General features: G+C 37.0%; 1 protein-coding gene across 1 annotated transcript in view; it reads left to right on the forward strand.

Annotated features, from left to right (window-relative positions):
- The window catches only part of MSH3 (mutS homolog 3), a 756,380-nt gene that overhangs the window by 314,008 nt on the left and 415,076 nt on the right, over window positions 1–27,296 (forward strand). Inside the window, exon 15 of the mRNA XM_053699713.1 lies at window positions 8,477–8,586. Within this exon, the coding sequence (XP_053555688.1) occupies window positions 8,477–8,586 (110 nt within the window). The remainder of the gene's footprint in view (window positions 1–8,476; window positions 8,587–27,296) is intronic.

Below are 27,296 nucleotides of genomic sequence, written 5' to 3' on the forward strand. Positions count from 1 at the left end.
CTATTCTTTTGCACAAACGTCTGGCTGAGGTTCCAGACGTTCAGGCGTTTTGTCAGGCTTTGGTTAGAATCAAGCCTGTGTTTAAACCTGTCGCTCAGCCATGGAGTTTAAATTTAGTTCTTAAAGTTCTTCAAGGGGTTCCGTTTGAACCTTTGCATTCCATAGATATTAAGCTTTTATCTTGGAAAGTTCTGTTTTTAGTAGCTATCTCCTCGGCTCGAAGAGTTTCGGAGTTATCTGCTTTTCAATGGGATTCCCCTTATCTGATTTTCCATGCAGATAAGGTAGTTTTGCGTACCAAACCTGGGTTTCTTCCTAAGGTGGTATCTAATAAGAATATCAATCAGGAGATTGTTGTTCCTTCATTATGTCCTAATCCTTCTTCAAAGAAGGAACGTCTATTACACAATCTTGATGTGGTTTGTGCTTTAAAGTTTTATTTACAAGCTACGAAGGATTTTCGTCAAACATCTGCTTTGTTTGTTGTCTACTCTGGACAGAGGAGAGGCCAAAAGGCTTCGGCAACTTCTCTTTCTTTTTGGCTAAGAAGCTTAATCTGCTTAGCTTATGAGACTGCTGGCCAGCAGCCTCCTGAAATAATTACAGCTCATTCTACTAGAGCAGTAGCTTCCACATGGGCTTTTAAACATGAGGCCTCTGTTGAACAGATTTGTAAGGCGGCGACTTGGTCTTCGCTTCATACCTTTTCTAAATTCTAAAAATTCGATACTTTTGCTTCCTCGGAGGCTATTTTTGGGAGAAAGGTCTTACAGGCAGTGGTGCCTTCCGTTTAAGTTCCTGCCTTGTCCCTCCCTTCATCCGTGTCCTAAAGCTTTGGTATTGGTATCCCACAAGTAATGGATGAACCCGTGGACTGGATACACCTTTACAAGAGAAAACAAAATTTATGCTTACCTGATAAATTCATTTCTCTTGTGGTGTATCCAGTCCACGGCCCGCCCTGTCATTTTAAGGGAGGTGTTTTTTATTTTTAAACTACAGTCACCACTGCACCCTATAGTTTCTCCTTTTTTCTTGCTTGTCTTCGGTCGAATGACTGGGGGCGGCAGTTAGGGGAGGAGCTATATAGACAGCTCTGCTGTGGGTGTCCTCTTGCAACTTCCTGTTGGGAAGGAGAATATCCCACAAGTAATGGATGAACCCGTGGACTGGGTACACCACAAGAGAAATACATTTATCAGGTAAGCATACATTTTGTTTTCCAAGATGGTTTTGAGAAGGGTCTTGCCGCTAGTTCCCTAAAGGGACAGATTTCGGCATTATAAGTCTTGTTGCATAGGAGACTCGTTAATCTCCCTGACATCCAATCTTTTGTTCAGGCTTTGTCTAAAATCAGGCCTGTCTTTAGACAGTCTGCTCCCCCATGGAGCTTAAACTTGGCCCTTAAGGTTTTGCAGACGGTTCAGTTTGAGCCTTTGCATTCCATTGACATTCTATCCTGGAAGGTTCTCTTCCTGTTGGCCATTGCATCGGCACGCAGAGTATCTGAACTGGTTGCCTTGCAATGTGAGCCCCCTTATCTGTTTTTTCATGCGGATAAGGCTGTGCTTCGCACTGGTTTGGGGTTTCTTCCCAAGGTGGTGTCTAACCATAACATCAATGAGGAAATAGTGGTTCCTTCTTTGTGTCCTAACCCTTCTTCTTCTATGGAGAGGTTACTTCATAATCTGGATGTGGTTCGTGCCCTGAAGTTATGTCTTCAGGATACAAAGGATTTCAGACAGTCTACATCTCTTTTTGTGGTGTATGGGAAGCGCAAGGGGCAGAAAGCCTCTTCTACTACTTTGTCCTTTTGGTTGAGGAGCTTGATTCGCTTGGCCTATGAGACAGCGGGACATAAGCCTCCTCAGAGGATTGCGGCTCATTCAACTAGACCTGTGGCTTCTTCTTGGGCCTTCAAGAATGAGGCCTCTATGGAGTAAATTTGTAAGGCGGCTTCCTGGTCCTCCTTACACACTTTTACAAAGTTTTATAAATTTTACGTTTTTGCTTCTGCGGAAACTGTTTTTGGAAGAATGGTTTTGCAGACTGTGGTGCCCTCAGATTAGGGTCCGCCTTTTTACCCTCCCGGTTTCATTCAGTGTCCCCTAGAGCTTGGGTATATGTTCCCAACAGTAATGAATGAAGCCGTGGACTCTCCTCCCCTTTAGATGGAAAAAATAAATTATGATTACCTGATAATTTCATTTCCATCGAGGGGAGGAGAGTCCACTGCTCCCGCCCGTATCTCCGATAGGCAGACCTAAATTTAATTCATCTTCTGGCACCATTTATACCCTGATATTTCTTCTACTTTTCCTTGTTCCCTCCTCAGAATGACTGGGGGAGGTATTTAAGCCTTTAGCTGGGGTGTCTTTGCCTCCTCCTTGTGGCCAGGTTCTTAATTCCCAACAGTAATGAATGAAGCCGTGGACTCTCCTCCCCTCGATGGAAATGAAATTATCAGGTAAGCATAATTTGTTATTTTATGGTGACACACCATTTTACATTGCCTTTCAGTTATGGAAGCCAAGAAGTTGTATAGCAAATAATTAAAATGTCTTTTATGTGTTTTTGAATAAAACACATACAAATGAACTTATTCCAACCAGATTTCAAAATATGTTTTCTATATATTAAAAGGGATGGATGACTAATTTTAACAATGATATTTACTGGTTATTTTTTTCCCCAAGTGATAATGTAATACATATTCACTGCAATATCTATGTTCAGTATCGCATAAAACAATTAGTTTAGTTGTAGTTTTCTATGGGATACTTGAACTGTATATGTATGTGTATAATATATATATATATATATATATATATATATACACACAGTGGATATAAAAAGTCTACACACCCCTGTTAAAATGTCATATTTCTGTGGTGTAAAAAAAAAAAGACAAATTTAATACATCTTTTTAGAACTTTTTCCACCTTTAATGTGACCTATAAACTGTACAACTTAATTGAAAAGCAAACTATAATCTTTTAGGTGGAGGGAAGTAGAAATAAAAAACTAAAATAATTTGGTTGCATAAGTGTGCACACCCTTAAACTAATACTTTTTTGAAGCACCCTTTGATTTTATTACAGCACTCAATCTTTTTGGGTATGAGTTTTTCAGCATGGCACATCTTGACTTGGCAAGATTTGTCCACTCTTCTTTGCAAAAACACTCCAAATATCTCAGATCATGAGGGCATCTCTTGTGCACAGCCCACTTAGGAGCACCCCACAGGTTATTGATTGGATTCAGGTCTGGGCTCTGACTGGGGCATTCCAAAACTTTAATCTTCTTCTGGTGAAGCCATTCCTTTGTTGATTTGGATGTATGCTTTGGGGCGTTGTCATGCTGAAAGATAAAGTTCCTCTTCATTTTCAGCTTTCTATCAGAAGCCTGAAGGTTTTGTGCCAATATTGTCTGGTATTTGGAACTGTTCATAATTCCCTCTACCTTGACTAAGGCCCAGTTCCAGCTGAAGAAAAACTGACCCAAAGCATGATTCTGACCCCAAAATGCTTCACTATGGGTATGATGTTCTTTTGGTTATATGCAGTGTTGTTTTTGCGCCGAACATATCTTTTGGAATTATGGCCAAAAAGTTTAATCTTGGTTTCATCAAACCAGAAAACCTTTTGCGACATGCTTTTGGGAGACTTCAGATGTGTTTTTGCAAAATTTAGCTGTTCTTGGATGTTTTTTTCGTAAGCAAAGGCTTCCGTCTTGACATTCTACCCCATAGCCCAGACATATGAAGAATACGGGCGATTGTTGTCACATGCACCACACAGCCAGTACTTGCCAGATATTCCTGCAGCTCCTTTATTGGTGCTGTAGGCCTCTTGGCAGCCTCCCAGACCAGTTTTCTTCTCGTCTTTTCATCAATTTTGGAGGGACGTCATGAGGGCATCTCTTGTTGCGCCACATGTTGCGCCATATTTTCTCCACTTGATGATGACTTTCTTCACGGTGTTCCATGGTATATCTAATGCCTTGGAAATTCTTTTGTACCGTTCTCCTGACTGATACCTTTTAACAATGAGATCCCTCTGATGCTTATAAGCTCTCTGCAAACCATGGCTTTTGCTGTAGGTTGCGACTAAGAAAATGTCAGGAAAGACCTACTAGAACAGCTGAACTTTATTTGAGGTTAATCAGAGGCATTTTAAATGATGGCAGGTGTGTACTGACTCCTATTTAACAGGATTTTGAATGTGATTGCTCAATTCTAAACACAGCTACATCCCCATATATGCAACCATATTATTTTATTTTTTTATTTTTACTTCCCTCCACCTAGAAGTTTCAGTTTGTTTTTCAATTAAGTTGTACAGTTTATAGGTCACCTTAAAAGGTGGAAAAAGTTCTGAAATTATTTATCTTTGTCTCATTTTTTTACATCACAGAAACCTAACATTTTAACAGGGGTGTGTAGACTTTTTATATCCACTGTATATATATAGTATAAACAATGGATGCCCTACCTTTTTAATTGATGGGCCACACTGGAACTTTCTTTACTTGCATCCATAAGTAACAAAGAGTTGTGTACACAGATTCAGAAACATTACAATTGTATGCTCCTTGGTATGGCCAGAATAAGCCAATTTCAGAAAATAAGTGCAAGCCATTCCTCAGCTGCATTGATTAGTCAGATAGGTGTTGCAAAACAGAGGCTTTGTGCAGTAATTATTATGTCGTCACACTGTTATGTGCTGTAACCTAAGGTAATATTCAGTTTTAGTGGGAAATTGTGTCCTTTAAAGGTACAGTCCATTGTCTGCCGTCTAAATAAATCAGTCTTCTTGAAAAGATAAAGAAGCATCTTTTTTCTTTGAATATTATTATTTATATATACACACAGAGAGAAGCACACTCACAGGAACAAACAACTGGCTCAATACTATTGTTAGCCTGTTCTATGGCGATTTACCACCTGGGTGCAGCTTCTTTTAGCCCAGTAATGCTTTTCACAGAGAAGAACTTTCCTGTAGTATATCAGTCTGATCCCGCCTATTATGGTCAGTCCAGCGCCAGAGGCTTTGTGCAGTAATTATTATGTCGTCACACTGTTATGTGCTGTAACCTAAGGTAATATTCAGTTTTAGTGGGAAATTGTGTCCTTTAACCCCTTAATGACCACAATGTACCCTGTATGTCACTGGTCGTTAAGGGTTTTTTCAGGACATAATAGCACAAGTCTAGCAAGAACACGCTATTAATGCCCTCCCTCCAGCAGGCTTTGTGGAATAGAGCAGTCTCAACGCTGGTGGCAAGACCGCACTATAAAACAAACAAGTCCCAAAAAAAGGCCAGCGACATACAGGGTACGTCGCTGGTCCTTAAGGGGTTAAAGGTACGCAAGGATTGTCTGCCATCTAAATAAAAAGATAAAGAAGCATATTTTTTCTTTGAATATTATTATTATATATATATATATATATATATATATATATATATTATATATTTAGAAATTAACATGTCAACTTTAATTTTGTCTCCCGCATCTGGCCACCTATTGAGCCTGTGCTTTTTTATTTTTTCTCTGCACTGTACAGTTCGAAAAATAGGAAGAGGACTGAGCACTTCAATGCATGTTCCATAGGTGTTCTCATACTAAAGCCCTGATGATCAAAACATTGTGGTAATTTAATGATATTTTTAAAAGGCAACCCTTGTGCAATCAAGATTAACTGATTTTCAAAAATCAGAAATCAGTGTTTGAAGGCAGTCTCGCTGAGACGCGTTTTACCATACATCTCTGTGGGTGCTTCATTGAAGGTGTATTGTAAATAATCTATTTTAAACATATTATATTGTATGGCAATACAATGTACATGTGTCAACCAAAACTCAACCACTTTTGTTAAAAATGTTAGTGAAACAAGGACATCAATAATACACCTATAGGAGCTGTGGGGTTGTAGGTATATTATACATGTATATACAATGTTTTATTTATATGTATTTTATTGTATAACGCTATAATATGTTTTTTTAATTATTGTCATGATTTTAAAAATTGTGTATTTTGCTTTTGGCATGTTTTTTTTTAGGGAGAAGATTTCATGATATTAATATTTCATAGAAGCTGCGACTTTCTAGTTTTATTTATTTATTGTTGATATAAGTTCTCACTGTACAGAGCGGTACAGTCACAATGTTTGTTACAATGTGGTCGCAATATTATAATATAAAGATAACACGTTTAGGACTTATATTGGCAATAAATAAATAAAACTAGAAAGTCACAGCTACTGTCTTCTATTAAATATTAATATCACAAACACAAAATCTTCTTCCTAAAAAAAGAAAAAAACGCGCCAAAAGCAAAAACACGATTTTTAAAATGATAATTATTTTAAAAATAAATAAATATATAGATATATATATATAATAGCTTTATGAAATAATACTTATACATAAAACACTGTATATACAATCCCAGAGCTCCTATATGTTTAAACTTTTGTTTTTTTGTTATCAACAATGGATATCTCACACAAATAAATATAAGTGTGTTTCATGGACATTCCATAGGAGTAACTTGTATTTTAATGGGGAAACATTGCTGTGAGTTTCTAATTTTCAAAGCACTATTCTCCATGTTAGATGCACTTTTTAAGCCATTCAGTCATTTTTGTGTTGGCAAACACACAGTCTATGTTGTGTAAACATACTTTAAGTATAGCACCCCTTGTAGAGATCTGAGATAACTGGTGATGTTGGCGGACCTTTACTGAAACTGCAATCTCCTATTATTTCCTATTAAAGACACATCGCCCCTCGTCTCAACGGAGAGACTCAACCCACTTCCTATAAATATATTGTCAGACCCACGTATTGTGAGACTGGCAAGGCCAAATATGCAATTTCTTGTGATTCTAATGATGAATTGATCATCAGGACTAAGACTGAGATGACATGCATGCTCAGATGTTTCTATCCTCCACTCCAAACAAGGCAGTGTATACAGTGGAACGCTATAACATTTATATATTGATCCACTGTTTACATTTCTGTGTCCCATGACAGAGCGAGTAGTGCTGTGGTCACATGCGCAATCATTCTGTCTACCTTCATTGTGAACGTGCATTGCACACAGAGGAGTGGGTGTAAGCTGTCAGTGTAGCATTACTGCCCACTCCAAGATAGGAAAAAAACAATTATGGTGACTGGGGGCAGATGGGTACAGTGGCACAGAAAAGAAATTAGAGTTAACATAAAAACTGTCCCTTTAAAATTATGTTATACATCCCAGGAATGAAGCAGCTTAGAGTTAGTATTTATTTAAAATTTTCATCAGTTTTAGGCTTTACTTGATCATACAAATACTTTCAGGTGTAGACAAATCTGTTTAAAATGTAGGAGCCAGTAAGAATATTTTGGAGCCAGACATACCTTTAGAAGTCAGACAGTGGTATTTGTATATAGATATATAGACAATACCCCAAAAAGTTAGGAGCCAAGGGTACAATTCTAGGAGCCAGTGGCTCCCTGACTACTGGGTTTGTCAAGCGCTGACTTAGATACTTAGCATACAGCATCATTTTTAATTTGTTTAATGTTAAATATCTGCATTTATTTCGTTAATAATAAGGGGAACTTAGAAAAAGTACTTTTAGCATTTATTACACTTTTTATGTCATAGAGAAACAAATATATTGGAGGACAGGATGAACTCTTGCTTATATTATTTTTTCATATGAACATTGAGTCTAAACAAAAGCATTTCATGGTAACAGAAATTGCCTGGAATCAAGCGGATACATGGGCTTTTTTATACCTGCAAGACATGCTTTCCTCCTATATATTTAACTATTCAGTCTGTAGTGGCTCCCCAGGGCAGGGAATCTTTACCAAATGGTATGTGTACTATTTCCCCCTCAGTAATTCGTTGAAACTATGAAAAAGTCAAACAGGCAAGAATTGTAAAATATGGGAAGGTAAAGGATAACTGTTTGTATAATGTTTTTTTTTGTACTAAAGAGAACTAAAATACATGCAACTTTTATCTCATCATATACATTGTTTTCTTATATAGTGCTTTTTCTTGCATGCATATCACACACGTCTTTATAAAGGTATTTTATTTAATCATTATTTCTCAACTTATTGGTATTCAATTTATTTGTCCAAATTCAATCTCTGCAACCCAGAGATTTAAGCAGATACAGCAAGTACTGCAGCTGGCCTGTTAAACATCTGTGCCATTTTACAGTCTTACGATAAATGATTCATTATATGGAATAATAAACCCTTTGTTTCCATATGGAAATATTATTTAGCAACTGGTCTATTTTGATCAAAGTTTTTCTAGTTTTTGATGGAATACAAAATATGCGCAAGTATTGTAGCGTTTCTAAATATATTCTCGTTTAAGAGACCATAAGGTCAGTAACTTTAAACATAATTTATGTTTAATAAAACAGATTGCGTATTTTTATTTCCCCTCTTTTTTATTTAGACTGATCTGAAGACAAAAGGCAGCTTGATGTGGGCAATGGATTACACAAAAACATCCTTTGGGAGGAGGAAATTGAAACAGTGGGTAACACAACCACTGGTTATTCCAAGGTATGTTTTTCATATTTTTTTTATTTTTCTTTGTTATTATTGAAACAAAACCAACATAAAGAGAAAGTCAAATGTTTTATTCATGCAATACACAGTTATTACAGAGGTTAAGTCAACCTTACTTGAGACTCAGTCGTAATCAAAAGTTTAATTACAAAACCTACTAATGTTGTTATGAATCCTGGCATAGCAGAAGGAATTATATGACTAAATAGATTTACTAAAGACAATTACCGTGAGCTTTAAAAGCAGAATAAAGATCAGTAAAATTTTAAATACTATTATTCATTAAATATATATTTTAAAGGCATCTATTTTCAGTATGAAAATGTATAAATATTTGTTCTCTCTCTTTATAGAAAGCAATATTGAACATTGAGATATATATATATATATATTTCAAAATTATATATATTTATATATGTGTGTGTGTATATATATATATAAATAGTGTTCCGCTATATCTCGTCGTCCATAAAACGTAACTTTTATTTCTCAAAAGTCCATATTAAAAGAATAAATACACAGAGTCTCACATATGCAGTAGGAGATAAATCAGAACCAGCTTACGCATTTCTCCCAGTGTATCTTCCATGAAACACAGAGATAAGTTTGCCATTATCCATCAATTAGCCTTCATAGAATTTTGCTTTAGATACCCCCAGTATTATAGTTTACTGCTGGTCTATTCTTGCTCCAAATATATCCTTCATGTTTTGTTTTGTTTTATTTTAGGTTTATTGGGAAAAATTAGGCTCTGCAATGTTATCCCTTTCATCATTGAGGTCATTGTCTGCTAGTGTCCATGAATGATGAAGCATTTAACCAGATTCAAACACGCTCTGTCCCCTTAATCCTCTGATGTTTAGATAAGGTTTTGATTAAGGTTTCACTGTTCTTCCTCTTGCCATTAATTTTCTCCTTCACAAAAAGACAATACATTGCAGAATCTAAAGCTAAGCTGAGAGATGATGTCCCCTCTGTAGGGATGAACTTTAATTGTCACATTTTTCTGAACCCTTTTTGAAAAAGTAGATTGTCTTGTGGTTGATATATATCTTTATCTGCATTATCCCTTGTTGGACAGTTTTTTCTTTAACCCTTTGAGTGCTAAGCACTTTCCCACCTGGGTGCTAAGCTGTTTTAAGGGTTTTTTATATTTTTTATTTTTTTAAATATGTTTTTTTTTTAAACTTTTTTTCTTTTCTTTTCAGATCCTCAAGACTTGAACTGTTGGAAAGGTTAGGTGATTACCTTTCCAACAGTGGGTCATGGGGGTCTGTAGCTGCTTAGATACCTGAGATACAGGCTTCTAAGCAGCATGCCCCCTGCTCCTATACTTAACATTATAAATTATAATAAAGTTGCACGGTGACGTCATCACGTCATTGCGCGTGACGTCACCGTGCATTACGTGAAGCCCCGGCGATGCCTGTCACTATGCAGACCCAATCGCCGGGGTAGGAACGGGTGGGAGTCCCCACATCTCCCTCAAGGTGAGAGAGTACTAACGACAGCTCTGAGCCGTCGTTAGCACCAGAGTGGGAAACTCTGCGACGGCTCAGAGCCGTCGTTAGCACTCAAGGAGTCATCCTATGTATTTCTCTTGTTTACTTGTGTTCAGGAACAGAGAAGCGTATAGCTCAAAGCAGGATCTGACAGTAATTACTTCAAGCATATGCAAATGATTATTCCATTTAAAAGAAAAAGTATGACCCTAATCCTGAATGTGTTCTTAGGGTAATGTTCACATTTTCGTCAAGATAAAAAAGATGAAAATCCAAATCTGATTCCATGTAAGGCTAAAGACCTGTTGGAAAAAGGTGCCTTACACTTAGAAAGAAAGCCTGATGGGCAAGCCATCTCAAAGGGATAGGAAAGTCAAAATTAAACTTGCGTGATTCAGATAGAGCATGTCATTTTAAGACACTTTTAAATTCACAATTTAAGAGGGAATTGCAGGCTAAACACTCTGAACATATAGTTCATATATTTCTTAGTTATCTGGAAAGGATGTTAGTCCCATAAAGGTACCCCTTAACAAAGAGCTAGCGGTGCTGAGAGACCCGTGGTAATATGTTTGTGGCAGTGTTCACCCTGGGATACACTCCCTCTCGCACAACTCAAATGCGGACTAGGTGACAGACCTTGTATGTCTGAAACTACTCTGTGTTGACACTGTAATCACAAAAATTTCCCACTTCGAATGCACATAAATAAACACAGTAATCAGTATCTTGAATGTTGTAATCCAAATCAGACGTGTGAGCTTCAGTCTCCCATCAACATACCGCTGCAGTCTGTTTCTTCCGTGAATCCTGCATCTTCAGGGTAAGGGGTGTGACATCCAGTGTCTATCATCCAATCCATTGTTATGTCAAAACAACAATAAGGAGGCGTGTTGCCGGTCACAAAGAGTGCAATAAGTAGATAATGACACGCTCTCAGAAAGTTCCATTAGATAAAAATTAACATTTATTGTAACTTCTTTTAAAAGTATACCAAGCCACCAATACAAAAGATTCCATGAGAAGTGCAGCACAGCGGCTTACGCGTTTCTGGTATTACCCGTAGTCATAGCCTGACTTGTGCACGTCCTAACATCCTTAAAAATCCTATACAGGTAAATTATTGGTCTAAAAATGGGGGAGGAGGGGCACTATTCTCAGGAAACACCTGTGTGTTCAGCACGTCTGGTTAGATAGCACACATATTAACCCTTTAAATATATGAGAGGAGAACAAACATACATAAATAGGGAAACACATTTACATAATGTTATTGCAGAAGAAAACGAAGACAGTTACTTGCATTTGTTCTTTGCAGGCAATACATTATCCTAAGAGTAAAACACTTAACTAAATATTTCAATACATACTTTGAGTAATGTATAATGAATAAACTCGTATTTGCAATCTATTGCCATATGCAGATTCCTGAAGCACAAAGAAATATATTATGTGCAGCAAAAAACTTTCTAATATGAGTACAATTTTAGCCTGCAACAAACATACTCTAATTATTAGATATTAACATACATGGTATATTCAAAGACGAGGAACATGCTAGTTATTTCCCACTAAATGAAGACATATTTATAAAAACCAGAGCAAACTTACTGTAATATGTATGTCCATCATTATTTAGAGTGTGTAATTGAAATTCTGCACAACACCAGGACTATCATAATATCACTTGCTTAGTGTCTCTGATGTTATCTGCCATATGACGCAAGTGACACTGCTACCTGATTCACCTGTTAGAGTACCAAACATAGTGCTATCAGTATATGACAAAATTGTATAATTATGCTCTTGCCTGTCATGATTACACTGTGAATAAGGACAGATATTGTGATCAGGTTACATAATTATCATTCAAAAGTCGATAATAAGACAACTGCTGTAGAACATCCTGGAGAATAAACTAGTATTAATACTTTGTATAAAATGCATGACTATTCAGTCACTCCCAATAATTAATTATATCATACTTGGAATTTAGGCCTTGAGGAGATATAGTCTTTAGTTTGAACATCCAAAAGATTTCTCTCTTGGCCAGAAGTTTATCCACACCCCCCCCCCCCTCTATTAGATGTTCTAACTTGCTCTATGGCACACCATTTCATTGTATTCAAATTGCCATTATGGATTTCAGAAAAATGTCTTATCAGAGGGTTTGAGGATTTGCCTCTTCCAAGGGTAGAAAGATGTTCCCTCATCCTAGACTTGATGTCCCTAGACGTAAGTCCAGTATACTGGATCTGGCACTGTTCACATTTGATCATATAAATTACATTCTTAGACATGCAATTCAATAGGGTCTTTATTTGAAAGACTTCTCTAGTAACACAAGAACTAAACTCCTTCGTTCTGTCCAAGTATTCACAGGGTTTACACTTATTGTTCCCACAACCATACATGCCTGTGCTCCTTAGCCAGGTACTATTACTGGTTGTATCCTGTTTCAATAGTGTTGGAGACAGGATAGTACCCAATGTAGGACTCCTTCTAGAGCTACATCTAATTCCTTGTTTTACTAGGCCTGTTAATTTATCATCAGCTGCTAGGATAGGAAAATGTTTCTTTATTATTTGTACTATCTGTGGATATTGAGAGCTGTAACTGGTGATAAAATGTACCCCTGTAAAGGCTTGCTGTGATTTGTTTGCACCTTTTAAAAGTGCTTATCTCTGTTTCTCGTTACATTGTTTCCTAGCCTTGGTATTGATATTTCTATGATTGCCCCTTTCAGATAGCCTCTGTTCCAATTCATCTGCTTGCTCTTTATATTCAACCATATCCGAACAGTTCCTCTTTAGGCGAATGAATTCTCCTTTAGCCACTGTAGCCGGTGTATATTTCGGATGGAAACTCTTCCCATGTAGAAGGGAATTTCCTGAGATAGGCTTTCTGTATGTCTTTGTCGTTATAGTACCATCTCTAATGCCCATTAGGGTGAGATCAAGATAGTTGATACTGGAGGACTGTATCTCATGTGTAAAAGTCAATCCAATTTGGTTATGATTATTGATAAAATGCTGGACATCTTCATAGGACCCCCCTCCATATAAATAGAAGGTCGTCTATGTATCTCCTATACATCACAATGTCCTTCTTATAAGGGTTTCTATCTCCAAAGATGTGGAAAAACTCAGCACCAACCCAAAAATAGGTTGGCGTATGATGGGGCAAATTTTGCTCCCATCGCTGTTTCACATCTCTGGAGATAAAAGGCCCCCTCAAATTGAAAGAAGTTGTGGGTCAATAGAAATCTTGTCACCCTCAAAATAAAAAGTTGGAAATCTGTAGTATAATCAGTGAAATGTTGTAAAAAGAAGCTCACTGCCCTGATTCCTTCCTCATGTGGTATGGAAGAGTAAAGGGATACTGCATCCACCATTACCCAACTATACGTCTCCTGCCACTTATGGTTCTCCAGAATGTTCAAAATGTGTTTGGTGTCTCTAACATATGATTGTAGGGACACAACAAGGGGCTGCAAAATGGAGTCCAACCACTGGGACAGGTGTTCTGTTAGAGAACCTATTCCGCTAACTATCGGCCTGCCTTTAACTTCTAGTAGAGACTTGTGTGTTTTGGGGAGATGGTGAAAGAGGGGAATTCTGGGATTATGAACCATAATGTAATTCGCTGTGTTCACATCAATAAAACCCACTTCCAATCCATCGTCCACAATTTGTGACATTTCATGACTAAAATCCTTGGTAGGGTTACTAGTTAGCTTAAAATAATTTTCCTGATTGTTAAGCTGTCTATGGGCCTCCTCTATGTAGTCTATTCTATCAAGTACAACTACTGTGCCACCCTTGTCTGAGTTTTTAATGACTATCTCTTTATTGGCCTGAAGAATCTTCAAAGCAAATTTTTCATTCCTAGTTAGATTTGAAGTTACAGGATTATGGGTTGCTTCCAAAGTCATTAGATCTTTCTCTGTTCTATTGAAAAGTTTCTACAATATTGCCCCTGCTGTGAATAAGATCAAATTTGGACATAGGTCTAAAAGCAGATCCCTTACCTATATGCCCCTGTTCTGTAACTGAGGTTAGTTCTTGTAAAGCAACCACATCACAGGATTCCAGGAAGGATAACAAATCTTTCTCACCAAATTGAGGATTCACAATAGTAGCTGCTGTTGGACATTCTGAAACCACATTATCTGAAAAATGTTTTTTTAGTGTAATGTTTCTAACCAATCAGTTCACATCCACAAAAACATTAAAATACACTGTTGGTGAGAAAGAGAGACCATACCCCAAAACTCTAAATTGTTCCTCAGTTAAATCGAAATGAGACAAATTTATTACATTTCCTACTTGTATTTTGTGTTGGTCTTGGTTCCCCAAAGTTGGTACCTGTCCTGCCCCTGTACCTGTTGTATATTGGGTGCTGGAGGACCTGTTTCCAATGGAAAAACCTGATCCAAAACAGAGATATTTGTATCACTACTTACTGTACTAGTGGAGACATATCTATTAGACTGCACTATACCCTTTGGTCTTACTACCTGTGGTATCTCTACTACAAGTGATTGTGTGGTGTTCTTAAGAATTCCAGTTTGAACGTTAGATACGTCCTCATTCCCTGAGGACTTATCATCTGAGGAGCAGTCCCCTTCACTATCTGTGAAAGTCATAGTTTTACCTCCATTGCTTCCTCTCCGTACATACTGACCTCTATTGCTGTTTTGTTTATTTTTATTTTTGCTTGTGTTCTTACTTTTGTTAGGATCATTACTGGTATTATTTGTATATGATCTGCGTCTATTGTATGACCTTTGCTTTTTCTGCCAAATATATACTGTGTTATTGGTGTAGTCTGTTTTGTCCCTAATGTATTTTATGTGTTTGTTCTCCATGATATTATTCTTTAAGGAAGATAACGTATCCATTAGGAGATTATCAAATCTAAGAAAATCAACCTCACTACTTCTTTTGTTCATTTCAGCCTGGGTTAACTCAATTTCTTTCCTAATTACTATTAACAATTTTGTTTTGTATTCTATAAGTAACAGCATAAGTCTTTGAGAACATTGACAGAACCTGATTCCAGGCATCAACAAAGTCTGTTTCTTTAGAGTCTACTTCAAACTTAGGGAACTTAAACACCCTTAGACCTCTGGGTATCATTTTAGATTTAATATATCTGTCCAGGGTCCAGATGTCCCACTGGGTTCGTATCTCCTTAGACAATAAATGTTCCATAGTCTCAAATAAAGAGCTGATAAGACATTTTTCTGAAATCCATAATGAATACAATGAAATGGTGTGCCATAGAGCAAGTTAGAACATCTAATAGAGGGGGGATGTGGATAAACTTCTGGCCAAGAGAGAAATCTTTTGGATGTTCAAACTAAAGACTAGATATCCAGAAGGCTTAAATTCCAAGTATGATATAATTAATTTTTGGGAGTGACTGAATAGTCATGCATTTTATACAAAGTATTTAGACTAGTTTATTCCCCAGGATGTTCTACAGCAGTTGTCTTATTATCTACTTTTGAATGATAATTACGTAACCTGTTCACAATATTTGTCCATATTCACAGTGTAATCATGACAGTCAAGAGCATAATTATACAGTTTTGTCTTATATACTGATAGCACTATGTTTGGTACTCTAACAGGTGAATCAGGTAGCAGTGTCACTTGCGTCATATGGCAGATAACATCAGAGACACTAAGCAAGTGATGTTATGATAGTCCTGGTGTTGTGCAGAATTTCAATTACACACTCTAAATAATGATGGACATACATATCACAGTAAGTTTGCTCTGGTTTTTGTAAATATGTCTTCATTCAGTGGGAAATAACTAGCATGTTCCACGTCTTTGAATATACTATGTATGTTAATATCTAATAATTAGAGTATGTTTGTTGCAGGCTAAAATTGTACTCATATTAGAAAGTTTTTTGCTGCGCATAATATATTTCTTTGTGCTTCAGGAATCTGCATATGGCAATAGATTCCAAATATGAGTTTATTCATTATACATTGCTCAAGGTATGTATTTAAATATTTAGTTAAGTGTTTTACTCTTAGGACAATGTATTGCCTGCAAAGAACAAATGCAAGTAACTGTCTTTGTTTTCTTCTGCAATAACATTATGTAAATGTGTTTCCCTATTTATATATGTTTGTTCTCCTCTCATCTATTTAAAGGGTTAATATGTGTGCTATCTAATCAGACATGCTGAACACACAGGTGTTTCTTGAGAATAGCGCCCCTCCTCCCCCATTTTTAGACCAATAATTTAACTATATAGGATTTTTAAGGATGTTAGGACATGCACAGGTCAGGCTATGACTACGGGTAATACCCGAAACGTATAAGCCGTTGTGCTGCGCTTCTCATGGAATCTTTTGTATTGGTGGCTTGGTATACTTTTAAAAGAAGTTACAATAAATGTTAATTTTTATGTAATGGAACTTTCTGAGAGTGTGTCATTATCCACTTTTCTTTCATGTAATTAGCAAGAGTCCATGAGCTAGTGACGTATGGGATATACATTCCCACCAGGAGGGGCAAAGTTTCCCAAACCTTAAAATGCCTATAAATACACCCCTCACCACACCCACAAATCAGTTTTACAAACTTTGCCTCCTATGGAGGTGGTGAAGTAAGTTTGTGCTAGATTCTACGTTGATATGCGCTCCGCAGCAGGTTGGAGCCCGGTTTTCCTCTCAGCGTGCAGTGAATGTCAGAGGGATGTGAGGAGAGTATTGCCTATTTGAATGCAATGATCTCCTTCTACGGGGTCTATTTCATAGGTTCTCTGTTATCGGTCGTAGAGATTCATCTCTTACCTCCCTTTTCAGATCGACGATATACTCTTATATATATACCATTACCTCTGCTGATTTTCGTTTCAGTACTGGTTTGGCTTTCTACAACATGTAGATGAGTGTCCTGGGGTAAGTAAGTAAGCTTATTTTCTGTGACACTCTAAGCTATGGTTAGGCACTTTTTTATAAAGTTCTAAATATATGTATTCAAACATTTATTTGCCTTGACTCAGGATGTTCAACATTCCTTATTTTCAGACAGTCAGTTTCATATTTGGGATAATGCATTTGAATCAATCATTTTTTCTTACCTTAAAAAATTTGACTTTTTCCCTGTGGGCTGTTAGGCTCGCGGGGGCTGAAAATGCTTCATTTTATTGCGTCATTTTTGGCGCTGACTTTTTTGGCGCAATTTTTTTTTCTGTTTCCAGCGTCATACGTGTCGCCGGAAGTTGCGTCATTTTTTGACGTTTTTTGCGTCAAAAGTGTCGGCGTTCCGGATGTGGCGTCATTTTTGGCGCCAAAAGCATTTAGGCGCCAAAAAATGTGGGCGTCTTATTTGGCGCTAAAAAATATGGGCGTTATTTTTGTCTCCACATTATTTAAGTCTCATTATTTATTGCTTCTGGTTGCTAGAAGCTTGTTCACTGGCATTTTTTTCCCATTCCTGAAACTGTCATTTAAGGAATTTGATCAATTTTGATTTATATGTTGTTTTTTCTATTACATATTGCAAGATGTTCCACGTTGCAACTGAGTCAGAAGATACTTCAGGAAAATCGCTGCCCGGTGCTGGAGCTAACAAGCTAAGTGTATCTGCTATAAACTTTTGGTATCTGTTTCGCCAGCTGTTGTTTGTATTGCATGTCATGACAAACTTATTAATGCAGATAAAATTTCCTTTAGTACTGTTACATTACCTGTTGCTGTTCCGTCAACATCTAATTTTCAGAGTGTTCCTGATAACATAAGAGATTTTATTTTTAAATCCATTAAGAAGGCTATGTCTGTTATTTCTCCTTCTAGTATACATAAAAGTCTTTTAAAACTTCTCTTTTTTCAGATGAATTTTTAAATGAACATCATCATTCTGATACTGATAATGGTTCTTCTGGTTCAGAGGTTTCTGTCTCAGAGGTTGATGCTGATAAATCTTCGTATTTGTTCAAGATGGAATTTATTCGTTCTTTACTTAAAGAAGTATTAATTGCATTAGAAATAGAGGATTCTGGTCCTCTTGATACTAAATCTAAACGTTTAAATAAGGTTTTTAAATCTCCTGTAGTTATTTCAGAAGTGTTTTCTCTCCCTGATGCTATTTCTGAAGTAATTTCCAGGGAATGGAATAATTTGGGTAATTCATTTACTCCTTCTAAAACGTTTCAAGCAATTATATCCTGTGCCATCTGACAGATTAGAGTTTTTGGGACAAAATCCCTAAGGTTAATGGGGCTGTCTCTACTCCTGCTATATTTTTAGCGGATGTTGCTGCAGCTTCAACTTTTTGGTTAGAAGCTTTAGCGCAACAAGTAACAGATCATAATTTTATAGCATTATTATTATTCTATAACATGCTAATAATTTTATTTGTGATACCATCTTTTGATATCATTAGAGTTGATGTCAGGTATATGTCTCTAGCTATTTTAGCTAGAAGAGCTTTATGGCTTAAAACTTGGAATGCTGATATGTCTTCTAAGTCTACTTTGCTATCCCTTTCTTTCCAGGGTAATAAATTATTCGGTTCTCAGTTGGATTCTATTATCTCAACTGTTACTGGAGGGAAGGGAACTTTTTTACCAAAGGATAAAAAATCTAAGGTAAATTTAGGTCTAATAATCGTTTTCGTTCCTTTCCTCACAAGGAACAAAAGCCTGATCCTTCATCCTCAGGAGCGATATCAGTTTGGAAACCATTTCCAGTTTGGAATATATCCAAGCCTTATAGAAACCCAAAGCCAGCTCCTAAGTACCCATGAAGGTGCGGCCCTCATTCCAGCTCAGCTGGTATGGGGCAGATTAAGTTTTCTTCAAAGAAATTTAGATCAATTCCGTTCACAATCTCTGGTTTCAGAACATTGTTTCAGAAAGGTACAGAATTGGCTTCAAGTTAAGGCCTCCTGCAAAGAGATTTTTTTCTTTCCCGTGTCCCAGTAAACCCAGCAAAGGCTCAGCATTTCTGAAATGTGTTTCAGATCTAGAGTTGGCTGGAGTAATTATGCCAGTTCCAGTTCTGGAACAGGGGCTGGGGTTTTATTCTATCTCTTCATTGTATCAAAGAAGGTCAATTCCTTCAGACCAGTTCCGGATCTATCAATATTGAATCGTTATGTAAGGATACCAACATTCAAGATGGTAACTGTAGGACTATCCTGCCTTTTGTTTAGCAAGGGCATTATATGTCTACAATAGATTTACAGGATGCATATCTGCATATTCCGATTCATCCAGATCACTTTTAGTTTCTAAGATTCTCTTTTTAGACAAGCATTACCAGTTTTGTGGCTCTACCGTTTGGCCTAGCATCAGCTCCAAGAATTTTTTCAAAGGTTCTCGGTGCCCTTCTGTCTGTAATCAGAGAACAGGGTTTTGGTATTTCCTTATTTTGGACGATATCTTGGTACTTGCTCAGTCTTCACATTTTTCGCAGAATCTCATACGAATCGACTTGTGTTGTTTCTTCAAGATCATGGTTGGAGGATCAATTTACCAAAAAGTTCATTATTCCTCAGACAAGGGTAACCTTTTTAGGTTTCCAGATAGATTCAGTGTCTATGACTCTGTCCTTGTCAGACAAGAGAAGTTTAACATTGATATCAGCTTGTCAAAACCTTCAGTCACAATCATTCCCTTTGGTAGCCTTATGCATGGAAATTTTAGGTCTTAGGACTGCCGCATCGGATGCGATCTCCTTTGCTCGTTTTCACATGCGACCTCTTCAGCTCTGTATGCTGAACCAATGGTGCAGGGATTACACAAAGATATCTCAATTAATATCTTTAAACCGATTATACGACACTCTCTGACGTGGTGGACAGATCACCATCGTTTAGTTCAGGGGGCTTCTTTGTTCTTCCGACCTGGACTATAATCTCAACAGATGCAAGTCTTACAGGTTGGGGAGCTGTGTGGGGGTCTCTGACGGCACAAGGGGTTTGGGAATCTCAGGAGGTGAGATTACTGATCAATATTTTGGAACTCCGTGCAATTTTCAGAGCTCTTCAGTCTTGGCCTCTTCTGAAGAGAGAGTTGTTCATTTGTTTTCAGATAGACAATGTCACAACTGTGGCATACATCAATCATCAAGGAGGGACTCACAGTCCTCTGGCTATGAAAGAAGTATCTCGAATTTTGGTTTGGCGGAATCCAGCTCCTGTCTAATCTCTGTGGTTCATATCCCAGGTATAAGTCAATTGGGAAGCGGATTATCTCAGTCGCCAAACGTTGCATCCGGGCGAATGGTCTTCACCCAGAGGTATTTCTTCAGATTGTTCAAATGTGGGAACTCCCAGAAATAGATCTGATGGCTTCTCATCTAAACAAGAAACTTCCCTGGTATCTGTCCAGATCCCGGGATCCTCGGGCGGAGGCAGTGGATGCATTATCACTTCCTTGGAAGTATCATCCTGCCTATATCTTTCCGCCTCTAGTTCTTCTTCCAAGAGTATTCTCCAAGATTCTAAAGGAATGCTCGTTTGTCCTGCTGGTAGCTCCAGCATGGCCTCACAGGTTTTGGTATGCGGATCTTGTCCGGATGGCCTCTTGCCATCTGTGGACTCTTCCGTTAAGACCAGACTTTCTGTCGCAAGGTCCTTTCTTCCATCAGGATCTCAAATCCTTAAATTTAAAGGTATGGAGTTTGAACGCTTGATTCTTGGTCAAAGAGGTTTCTCTGACTCTGTGATTAATACTATGTGACAGGCTCGTAAATCTGTATCTAGAGAGATATATTATAGAGTCTGGAAGACTTATATTTCTTAGTGTCTTTCTCATCATTTTTCTTGGCATTCTTTTTGAATACCGAGAATTTTACAGTTTCTTCCGGATGGTTTAGATAATGGTTTGTCCGCAAGTTCCTTGAATGGACAAATCTCTGCTCTTTCTGTTCTTTTTCACAGAAAGATTGCTAATCTTCCTGATATTCATTGTTTTGTACAAGCTTTGGTTCGTATAAAACCTGTCATTAAGTCAATTTCTCCTCCTTGGAGTTTGAATTTGGTTCTGGGGGCTCTTCAAGCTCCTCCTTTTGAACCCATGTATTCTTTGGTCATTAAATTACTTTCTTGGAAAGTTTTGTTTCTTTTGGCCATCTCTTCTGCCAGAAGAGTCTCTGAATTATCTGCTCTTTCTTGTGAGTCTCCTTTTCTGATTTTTCATCAGGATAAGGCGGTGCTGCAAACTTCTTTTGAATTTTTTTCCTAAGGTTGTGAATTCTAACAACATTAGTAGAGAAATTGTGGTTCCTTCATTATGTCCTAATCCTATGAATTCTAAGGAGAAATCATTGCATTCTTTGGATGCTGTTAGAGCTTTGTATTATTATGTTGAAGCTACTAAGTCTTTCCGAAAGACTTCTAGTCTATTTGTCATCTTTTCCGGTTCTAGAAAAGGCCAGAAAGCTTCTGCCATTTCTTTGGCATCTTGGTTGAAATCTTTATTTCATCATGCCTATGTCGAGTCGGGTAAAACTCCGCCTCGAAGGACACAGCTCATTCTACTAGGTCAGTTTCTACTTCCTGGGCGTTTAGGAATGAAGCTTCGGTTGATCAGATTTGCAAAGCAGCAACTTGGTCCTCTTTGCATACTTTTACTAAATTCTACCATTTTGATGTGTTTTCTTCTTCTGAAGCAGTTTTTGGTAGAAAAGTACTTCAGGCAGTGGTTTCAGTTTGAATCTTCTGCTTATGTTTTCATTAAACTTTATTTTGGGTGTGGATTATTTTCAGCAGGAATTGGCTGTCTTTATTTTATCCCTCCCTCTCTAGTGACTCTTGCGTGGAAAGATCCACATCTTGGGTAGTCATTATCCCATACGTCACTAGCTCATGGACTCTTGCTAATTACATGAAAGAAAACATAATTTATGTAAGAACTTACCTGATAAATTCATTTCTTTCATATTAGCAAGAGTCCATGAGGCCCACCATTTTTTTGTGGTGGTTATGATTTTTTTGTATAAAGCACAATTATTCCAATTCCTTATTTTTTATGCTTTCGCACTTTTTTCTTATCACCCCACTTCTTGGCTATTCGTTAAACTGATTTGTGGGTGTGGTGAGGGGTGTATTTATAGGCATTTTAAGGTTTGGGAAACTTTGCCCCTCCTGGTGGGAATGTATATCCCATACGTCACTAGCTCATGGACTCTTGCTAATATGAAATAAATGAATTTATCAGGTAAGTTCTTACATAAATTATGTTATTGCACTTTTAAATTCACTTCTATTTTCAAATGTGCTTCGTTCTCTTGGTACTATTTGTTGAAAAAAAATGCACATATCCTTCACTAGTGGGAGCTAGCTGCCGATTGGTGCCTGTACACATTTGTCTCTTGTCATTGGCTAACTAGATGTTTTCAGCTAGCTGCCCCAGTTGTGCAATGCTGTTCCTTCAGCAAAGGACTAGAAGATAATGAAGCAAATTTGATAATAGAAGTAAATTGGAAAGCTGTTTAAAACTGTATGTTCTATCCAAATCATGAAAGAAAATGTTGGGGTTTTCGGTCCCTTTAAGCACATCTATAAGTTTTGGAGCCTAAATTTCAATCAATATTGGTTGATCTTGGATTAACATTGTCTTTCAAAGGTTGCAAAATATTATTTTACAGACATCCAAGTATTCATTTTCCAAATTCCTTGTTATCTGCCCGGATTTTTTCTTTTCATTTCCTTTAACTACAAGGGGCCAGTTTTGTCCAAGTATTCCATTGCTAAAGCATTCTAGAAATGTTCCCCACAGTTCTTATGTCCTACAAAACAAGGTTGTTCTTCAGTTGGTGGTAAAAGTTGGTGGTAAAGCGCTGCAGAATCTGTTGGCTCTCTACAAATAACCAGTAATACTAATAATAATAATAAAAGACGTGCTAAAAACAATATTTTTTCCTTAAAGGTGCTGGATATCTAAAAAATATTGTGACCGACCTGCCTCCATCAAAGTATAATTAAAAATAGAAAATATTAGTGATCTAAATAGAAACCTACTGTAAACATATGTTTACAGTTATACACTTGTACAGCTGTAGTTCAACAGACTGTTCAATGTTATATCCTGTTTTTAAACAAATTTCTTTGAAACTTGCCAAAAAAAAAAAAAAAAGCAGACACATTTTGTATGAAGGGTCGCTCTGAGTCTTTTAAAACCTCATTACAATGTTTTAGACACCCTTAAAGGGACACTGTAACCAAAAATTTTCTTTCGTGATTCAGATTGAGCATGACATTTTAAGCAACTTTCTAATTTACTCCTATTATCAAATTTTCTTAATTCTCTTTGTATCTTTATTTGAAATGCAAGAATGTAAGTTTAGATGCCGGGCCATTTTTTATGAACAACCTGGGTTGTCTTTATTGATTGGTGGATAAATTCATCCACCAATAAAAAAGTGCTGTCCAGAGTACTAAAACCAAAAAAAGCTTAGATGCCTTCTTTTTCGAATAAAGATAGCAAGAGAAAGAAGAAAAATAAATAATAGGAGTAATTTAGAAAGTTGCTTAAAATTGCATGTTCTTTCTGAATTACAAAAGAAAAATTTTGGGTTCAGTGTCCCTTTAAGACCCCTAGATGTAAAGATCAGAAGCCCCTTTTTAAACACATGTCCCTGTATTTTAATAGCCTGGTTATCACTGTGGTAATAGTGAATAATGTTCTTTATTAAAATTACAATAAAAAGATACATTTGTTTCACACACTTTGTTGTAGAGTTCTCATGCATCATGATATATACATACAATAATGGTAAATTTTTAATCTCCTGGGTAGGGCTGTGCGATATGGGAAAAAATTAATATTATAATTTTGACCATGAAATTTAACTGTTTAGCATACATTTCTCAATAAAAATGCATTACACTGTACAGAATCTTAAAGTATATATTTCTCATTGTTTAATTCAAGCTGAGAGCATAAAAATTAAACTTGTTTCTGGTAATTTGTAAAAAAAATATTTCACAGGGATATATATATATATATATATATATATATATACTGTGTATACATTTTATATGTGTGTGTGTGTATATATGTGTATAAATATATATATAAAAATCGGAAAATATAGCACTCTCACAATCCTTCAAGTTTGTAGATACCAGGGTGCAAAAATATACTATATAGAAAAATGGAGAAAACTGCACTCTCTGGATTTGTAAGCAAAAAAATTTACGTTACATAGTAAAGTTTTTTTGCTTATAAATTCAGAGAGTGGAGTTTTCTTCATTTTATATATATATATAAATAAAATCTGTAGGCACTTGATATTCAGTAGAAAGCATTCTGTGCTCTATAGGTCTTCTACAATGTTGTATCTGTCCTGTGCAACAGAAATAAATGTTTGCACTGTGAAGTACAGATTACTTTCTACTGACTTTCAAGTACCTATGTTACACACATTGGTAAAAGTAAAACAAAATCCAAAGCAGGAATGGGGCAGTAAATCATTACTTTGCACCTCAGCAGGGAGCACAGAAGCAGCTCCTGACACCTAACATCAGCATCTGAGAAACATCTCTGCAGTGCTGAGATAAAACTCTTAGAGGATACAGTTAACCCCATGACTACCAAAAGGCTACAACATATTTACACTGCAGTTGTCTTAAGTAGCTATGGGGTTAACTGCATCTACTATATATTTTATATCAGCAAGGCACAGTGTTACTTAAATTCCAGGAGTAAACAGACACAGTAGCAGAATGTGGATAAGCAGCCATGTGATGCATAATTTATTTGGTCTCCCTGCCATGCTGGAGTAGTGGCTGCTTGGGATCCGTTTGAACTGATAAAGTATAACTGCTCAGCCAACTCTGTACAACTGCTGCTTCCTAAAATTAATGTAACCACTAAACTGATAGGTCAGATGCAGCATTGTATGCTGTCTGTGGCAATATGGTTGGTCATTAGAGCAGTTTTAATACACCTGAAAAACTATGAACGTAACTTTGGTTGTAGGACCTGTATACAGTTATTATAGGCTTGTTTCATGACACAAGGGACAAAATTATGTTTTTATTCTGTCTAAAAATTGTGGATCCTTCACATTCCAACAGATCAAAAGAGAAAAAAAACAGCAACATATTTTTATGCCAGCTTTTAAAAAAAAATACAGACAATGTAAGCAAAGCTGCAACCAGAAACAAGGTAAATTTAGTGTTTTGTTTGCATCCTGTAATAGCCGCAAATACCAGTACATTTTTTTTTTTTTTCGTTTTTAATGCAGAAGTGTTATTATTATTTTATACCATCTGAATTTATATTGCCTTCTTTTTCTCTATATGTCATTGATTCTAAGAGGGGCGTCTTTCAGTTTGAACAACACATTGCCAGTGCAGTGCGTGTGGCGTAATTAAGGCAAGGAGCTGAAGTTCAGTCTAGTGGTGACGCTTTAGTATGACAAGTGATCACTGATTGCTTCTTGTGGGAACACGTAAGGAAGTCGTTTTTGTTTTCCTGAACAAATCGCAGCCTCTTGCGATTAAGATGTCTTTCCAATGGCAGGGAGTGTCCACAACTTAATGAATTACTGTTGGGAATATCAACACCTGGACACCAGGAGGAGGCAAAGACACCCCAGCCAAAGATATATATCAGAAATACACTCTCAGTTAAGTGATAATAGTTTATATACCAAATTGACATTTAATCCAACACAGTCCTTTAAAAACAAACTTTCTCATTTACTGGACCATGCTGTTGAAAAATTTTTTATGAACAGGGATCTAGCTGACTATCTTTTTGTCAATGAACCCAGCACCGCATACTTTCGCATAGTCCCTAAGATACATAAACGATTGGACAAACCTCCGGGCCGGCCCATAGTGGCCAGCAACGGATCCCTATGCGAGAGGTTGGGGTGCTGGCTGGATCATGTCTTGCAACCCATAATGTTGGCCCTACCGGGATATATTAGGGATAGTGCCCATCTAATTTCACAGCTTAAAGATCTAACCTGGCATGATAATTATGCTTGGGCAACTATAGATGTGGCGGCCCTTTATTCTAACATACCACACTCTTTGGGACTTCAGGCAATTGATGCAATGTTGCATAGACATTCTAATTATGGAGATGACTTTATTTTGTTTATAGTCCAAGTAACAGAGTTTTTGTTACAACATAATTTTTTCATGTTTCAAGGGGATTATTATCTGCAGAGATGCGGTACGGCCATGGGGGCTAAATTTGCCCCCGCCTATGCAAACATCTACATGGGCTGGCTTGAATTGAACCGCATCTTTGCAGATAGTTTCCCTTACACTGACAACATGATTCTATATGGGCGCTTTATCGACGATATTATCGTCATCTGGGATAAACAGAATGGCCATATGGTTGATTCCTTTGTAGAATTTATGAATGATAATAGATATAACTTGTCTTTCACTGCTGAGTCGAGCTCTACTAGCATTCACTTTTTAGACTTATTGATTGAAACTAGACAGGATAGAATCATTACTTCTACTTTTCGTAAACCATTGGCACGTAACACAATCTTGCGAGCTGATTCTTGTCATGTCCCTCATCTCAAGAGAGGTATACCCAAAGCACAATATCTGCGATTACGCAGAAATTGTTCTGAAATTACTCAATACTATGTACAAGCTCAGGAATTGACCTCCAGGTTAGTTGAGAGGGGATATGACAAAGCATCTCTCAAAAAATTGGAGTAACAGATAGCTTTTATTGATAGAAAAGAATTGTTTATACCACATAAGAACAGGTTTAAATTGTCTATCACAGGACAAAAACAATCTCAGGAACAAAATATATTATTTATTACTGAATATAGTAGACAATACCGAGATATTTGCAATATAGTACAGAAAAATTTAACCATACTTAAGGGGGATGACTCCCTAATAGAAGTACTATCTAATGGGGTAAAATGTGTAGCTAGAAAAGCCCCGACTATTGCAGATATAACTAGAAAAAATCTAAATGGAAAACCAATCACTGACAGCACTACCACTAATTGGCTTAATCCCAGAACTGGATGCTTCAAATGTGGCCATGTACCATGCAAGGCCTGCACTTGTATCTCAGTTACTGATACATTTTCCTCAAGTGTTACAAAACAAGTTTTTCATATTAAAGACAGAATTGACTAATTCCAAATTTATTATCTATTTGGTCAATTGCCTTCACTGTTCTAAACAATATGTAGGGATCACGACCCGTCCCTTCAAGGATAGA

This window comes from Bombina bombina, chromosome 2 (genome assembly GCF_027579735.1).
Source record: "Bombina bombina isolate aBomBom1 chromosome 2, aBomBom1.pri, whole genome shotgun sequence".
In the NCBI taxonomy this organism is placed as follows: Eukaryota; Metazoa; Chordata; class Amphibia; order Anura; family Bombinatoridae; genus Bombina; species Bombina bombina.